General features: G+C 43.7%; 1 protein-coding gene across 2 annotated transcripts in view; it reads right to left on the reverse strand.

Annotated features, from left to right (window-relative positions):
* PRR5L (proline rich 5 like) overlaps window positions 1-5,779 on the reverse strand; it is a 39,015-nt gene that overhangs the window by 26,955 nt on the left and 6,281 nt on the right. The window contains exons 1-2 of one of the 2 annotated variants that reach the window (XM_008594697.1): window positions 5,431-5,459; window positions 3,085-3,164 (exon numbers count right to left, since the gene is read on the reverse strand). In XM_008594697.1, coding sequence (XP_008592919.1) covers window positions 3,085-3,164; window positions 5,431-5,459 — 109 coding nt within the window. Of the gene's footprint in view, window positions 1-3,084; window positions 3,165-5,430; window positions 5,460-5,779 lie in introns of those variants that run through there. The other variant, XM_008594698.1, reaches the window with a different exon arrangement.

Consider the following 5,779-nt stretch of genomic DNA (forward strand, 5'->3'; position numbering starts at 1 on the left):
GAAATCCTATGATGGTTTTGTTCACCACTGTGTCCCCAGCCCCTAGCAAAGTACCTGGCATATAATAGATAATTGATAGGTGTTTGCTTGAATCAATCAATCACCATCCTCTTTTAAATGTAGGCTATGCTAGTTCACTGCAGGGAGGAGGCATGGAAGTCAAAGGGCCATCCAAAATGTTAGATGCCTTGTTCCTAAAACCAAGGTGAACCCCAACACCTGGATAATACACCCGAAATGGGAAAAGGCTACTCCAGCTCCTTTGTTCATGGCCCTTATCCTAAGCCTTCCACAACAAAGACAAGCAGAGCCCTCCCAACCTGAAGGAGAAGGAGAGAGAATCCTAAAGGCCAGAGCTGGTGTCTGCACACCCCTTCAATGCCAAGATGCAGGCTCATTGGCACATGAGGGAATCCTGCGACCCAGCAGCAGTAAGATGCCTCTGGGCACTTGGGTCTAATTGCTGGCTTCAAACCTCAGAGAGCAACGGAGGTTTTGGAAAGTGCTCAGAGAAGAACATCAGACAGGCACAGGCTAACAAAACAGGGTAGCCCTTGGGAAGAAAGAGTTAAAGGAAACAGGTGACTTCACTTCCAGAAACAGCCCACAAGCCAAGGACTTAGCTCCCTGCAAAGAGAAGGTATTTGGATGGAAGGTTCTAGATGACTGTCCTATAAAATCTGCCCTCTAATGTACCATAGGGGTTTAGATCACCAGAAGTGTATGGGTAGTAGGGATAAGAAACTTCCTAAAAGTCAAGGTCACTAAAGATCTAGAAAAGACTAATGAAAGTAGCACGGCGTCTCCTGCCCACAAGAGAGCAACAAATGGATATGAGCAGCCACCTGTCCTTTCTGCAGCAAATATATAAACAAATGTGTAAATACATAAACAAATACGTCAATAAAATAAAGTTTATTCATTGACTGGATGGATCATATTAGTTGTTTCCAAACTTTATTTTACAGCAAGAGAATCCTTTTACCCAAACAAAATCTTTCTTGAAGTTCTAATACATCCAGTAAAAAAGTAGAGATGTTCTGGTTGAAGATGGGAAGGTCCCTTAAAGGTTCCCTACGTGCCCATTCACTGTGCGGAAAGGACCCGGACCCCAGAATTTGAGACTAGCAGAAACCAGAGGGAATACCCTGGCCTGGTGCTCCCCAGCCCTGCCTTGTGGCAGAGGCACAGAACTCTGAATGATCTTCGTTCATTCCGACTAGCTCCATTTCTGAGTTTTAACTCTGAATGTATCAATGTTGAGGTGACAAAAAAAAAATGTTGAGGTGACATTCAACTTCCCCTTTTAAGGGCACTTGAATCTCTGGTTTTGCTCAATACCTTTTTCATAGAGCTGGTTTTTCACATTTTCAGGTACCTGCAGTAATTCCCCAGACGACTGGCATGTAAGTAGTGTGGCCAGACAAGGTCTCCCTTCCCTCACCTTGCTAGGCAGCACACGTCCACGCTTGTGCACTTGCCTGACTCCAAAATACAAAAGAACCACAAAGTTCCCAGTCAAAGCAAGTCACTTAAAAATAAGGCCCTTCCACTGACAGATGAATGGGTAAAGGAAATGTGGTATACACATACGATGGAATATTACTCAACCTTAAAAAAGAAGGAAAACCTGTCACATGCTGCAACATGGATAAAACCAAAGGACATTATGCTGAGTAAATAAGCCAGACACAACAGGACAAATACTATGTGACTCCACTTTTATAAGACACCTAGAATAGTCAAAATCATGGAAACGAAAAGTAGAATGGTGGTTGTCAGGGGTGGAAGGGAATGGGAAGTTGCTGCTGTTTGATGGGTATGGAGCTTTAGTTTTGTAAGATAAGAAAGTTCTGGAGATCTGTTATACAACAATATGAATAAAGTTAACACTACTGAACTGTAAAATGGTTAAGAGGGTACATTTTATATTATGTTTTTTTTTTTAACCACACAATTTTTTTTTTAAAAAAGGTCTTTGGTTAGTGGGTATTTATAAGGTTGAGAAAATAAAAATCACAGCATAGATGCATTCAAGGGGGAAAAGGCCACATCTCAAAGATGCAGAGGTTAACTTCTACCTCTATTCTTCCAGAGGCTTGGTGAGCATCTACTGTGTGCCAGGCACTGGAACTTTCCAGTACTGGCTTCTCATTTTTTCCTACTTTGTCTTTCTAGGAGTCACTTCACTGGATACTAGTCTCTTTCCCAGGGAATAAGAAGGAAAAAAGGGATGACATGATGCCTGTTGAGTCTGGGCCCTTAAGTAGGTGTGACCTACAGACAGAGGACATTAGGCTGGAGCAGGAAAAAAGCAGAAGCCAGCATGCACACCTACTGTGTGCCAGGCATGGAGTTATGCCAGTTACGTACCTTGTGCTCCCTATCACCCCTCACCCCATTTTCTCACTTTAAAAATGATAAAAACGGAGATTCAGAGAAACTAGTAACTTGCCAGAAGCCACCCAAGAAGTAGGTGTGATCTAAGATCAGGCCCCACATTGGTGGGAGCCGAGAGTGACCCTGGGTAGAGTCATGGGGTGGGCCCATTCTCGCACTTGGTTCCATCTCCCATCTCCATCCAGTTCCTTTCTAGCCTGTCAGCTAGACTCTCAAATTGTATGAGACCAGGAGATTTCTCTTCATCTACCAAATCATATCCCATGAAGTGGGTGTCTGCTTAGCCTAATGTTCCTCACATGGATAGGACTCCTGTCTTCCATGACCCCAAGAAACATTACAAAGGCCGAAAGGAAATCACCTGGGGCAGACCAAAGGGAATGGCACAGCAGGATCCCAGCATAGCTGATCCTTTCAAAGGAGACCACCAGGATGCACGCCATGAAAATCTCCCCTTAACGAGGCCTCCAAGGAAACCACCCCAATCCCACTACATTTTTCAAAAGACATGCGCTGCCACGAGTGGCTGACTGCAAGCGAGGCGATGCCTCCTAGCTGGGGAAGAAACGGCAGTGCAGGTCACTCACAAGGAGCCCGCCCCTTTTGCGCAGAGCATTTCAGCTCTCTGGACATCAAAAGCTGAGTCACCGAGGCCCCATTCTACGAGGGCCGCCTTGTACTTGCCTTCACACAGCTTGATCTTCTCCTCCACAAAGAGCAGTCCTTTTGCAAGAAGCTGGTTCTGCCAAAAGAGAACAAAGAACACAGGAGTTGGGGGACTGTGAGCATGAGTGACCCACCCTCTTCCACAGCAAGGGCACAGTTCAAGGCACTTGTGTGCTAGTCATGCCTCCAAGGTGAAGAAGCCTTTTGTCCTCTCAGAAGGCCAAGGCCTCAGGAGTAGACAGTGAGACATCCCACAACAAAAGAGCAAGCGAGACCAGAGCCAAACCCAACTGCCACCCTCATCCCTCAAACAAGGGAGGAGACATGACACAAGCCTGGCTGAATTCACCACTGCTGACACCCAATGGCTTTGAGGCCCTTAACGATCTAAAGTCAAAGGGAGCATTGAAACCATGGCAAACTGTGCAGAAATAAAAGATTTTTTTAAAAAGATAAGTGTAGGGTTTCTTACACTAGCACAAAAGAGACTGTGTGCAAAATCTTAAACAGCAGTACATATGTGTCCATCAAAAAACATGTGCATGGGAAAGTTCTGGAAAGAAAGTGTAAAGTTAAGTCCTCCAGTGTTTGCAACTAACAATTGTTGCATGTCCTGCGTATATCATAGGCTTCATATCCTACATCTCATTTAATTCAGTCCTATCAGGTTGGTGATATTATTCTCACTGCACCGATGGTCAGTGAGGAAACACCCACAGGAGACAGAGCTGGTCTTCTTGGCTCCTGAAACTACATTCCTTCCATTCCACCTTACTCCCTTCCAGCAAGTCTTCCCACCCAAACTCCTTCCTTCCCTCGAAGGGCTACAGCTGGTCCCTTGGACATAAAGCAGCCTCTCTGAGAGTCACAGAAGCTCAGAGATCAGTGATGAGTTGGCGCTTCTCCACTTAACCACATATTAGATTAGGAAAGGCCTGTGCTTATGAGAGAGGTAGGGGGCAAAGGTGGCATGTATCTTATCAAAAAACCTAATGCATTCCTCAGCATTCTCCTTTACAGAGCCCTAAAACCCTGGTACAGTGATGAAGGGAACACACACAGCAGACTGGAAAGAACTTGGGTATCAGATGGGGGTTCAAGATCCAGCTCCAGCTCCAATTCTAACTGTGTAATTTTGTACTTAATTTCCCTGTGTCTTGAGTTCATCTGTAAAATGGCATAATACCAGAAATATCATAAAGTGCTGATAAGACTGATCATAAATACACACACACACACACAGAGTATTTTATGTCCTTAGTAATTAGTGATGATGGTAGCGATCATATAACAGTTGCTATCTCAGCCCAATTTCTTCGCAAAAGACAGTCAGTAATGTGAATGGATCTTCATCAAGTGTGCTAATAAAATATTTGACTAAAGCTACTATCACATTTCTGTGATACACATAAACCACATTTCATAATCCTATCAAGATTCACAATATACGACCTAATTTTAAAAAGTAGTTGACCATCATTTAGTTTCAAGATGGCAGATGGAACCCCAAATCAAAGTCAGAGTGACAACGTACAGGCATACACCAACTTTGTTAAAAAGAGAAAATCCACTCCTTCACAAAGAATTACGGAATGGACAGGCAATTAAGATAAAGATCTGTTCTCTAGCTCCCTGCCAAGCAAACGAATCCCAGCAGCTTCTGGGTCAAAAGGCAAGAAAACACCCCAGCACCAAACTCAGGCTATCAAGATGTTGTGACAGCTGAGCTGGACGTGAATGGATTGATGACGGTGTCCAGATGGAGTCACCCCACCTGAGCTTCTGAGCACAAAGCCCCATTGAGCCCTGGACTCTCTGCCCCAGTCCCTTTCACCTGGTCCAGGTGAGCTTCTCAGAACGACCCCTCTGCATTCTGTGCAGCGTCCTGAATGCCACCCTTCTTACCACCTCCAGCGCCAACGCTGCCATCCTGCTCTTCCAAACAGCTTTACAAACCTCTTGCATGTGACACTTCTGAGATAACACCTCCAAATCTAATCCAGACTTTATGATGCAGTTCTGGTCACTCTGTTCTATCACTATAATTACCTACATTTTAAAGGGGATGGGGCAGGGGGGAAACTGAGGCACTGAGAGAAATAAAAGCCTAATCCAGGTTATTGTATGAGCTAATAATAGAAATGAATTCAAGCCATATATATTTAGGATTTTAGTTCCTTAGGGGCCAGGGCCATTTCTTATTTTAGCACCCCTGGCTCCTAGCACAGTGCCGAAAACATCGTAGGTGCTTGATAAATGTTTGCTGAATGCATATACTGCCAATTTTGGTTATAAAAATCATTTTGTGTTTTTAAAAAGTCAAGATAAGGGAGAATATTTTTAAGAGGGGGGAAAAGTGATAGAGTCCCTAAATCTGTTGCCATTTTCCTCATTTGATAAAAGTTACTTTGTCCATATCTTGAGGAATAAACCTCAAAAAGTAGCCTAGATTTTCCTTTTTTTCTCCTTTCTAAACCTTCCCCCTTTAGGGAGACATTAGGGGGGAAAATCTTTTTATATATTTTCAAGGAAAAGTTCTTCCTGTATTAGGGGGAAATCATTCTTTTTAAACTTCTCATGATACACAGCATGGAAATTCTCTAGCTTAGGCCAAAATATGAGAAATTAAAATGACTTGGGTTAGAAGGATCAAGGATCATCTAGTCATTCTGCCCTCTCCCCAGTCTTTTATACAAAATCAACTGGTCACACA

The sequence above is a fragment of the Galeopterus variegatus genome, unplaced genomic scaffold (genome assembly GCF_000696425.1).
Source record: "Galeopterus variegatus unplaced genomic scaffold, G_variegatus-3.0.2 Scaffold11296, whole genome shotgun sequence".
NCBI lineage: Eukaryota > Metazoa > Chordata > Mammalia > Dermoptera > Cynocephalidae > Galeopterus > Galeopterus variegatus.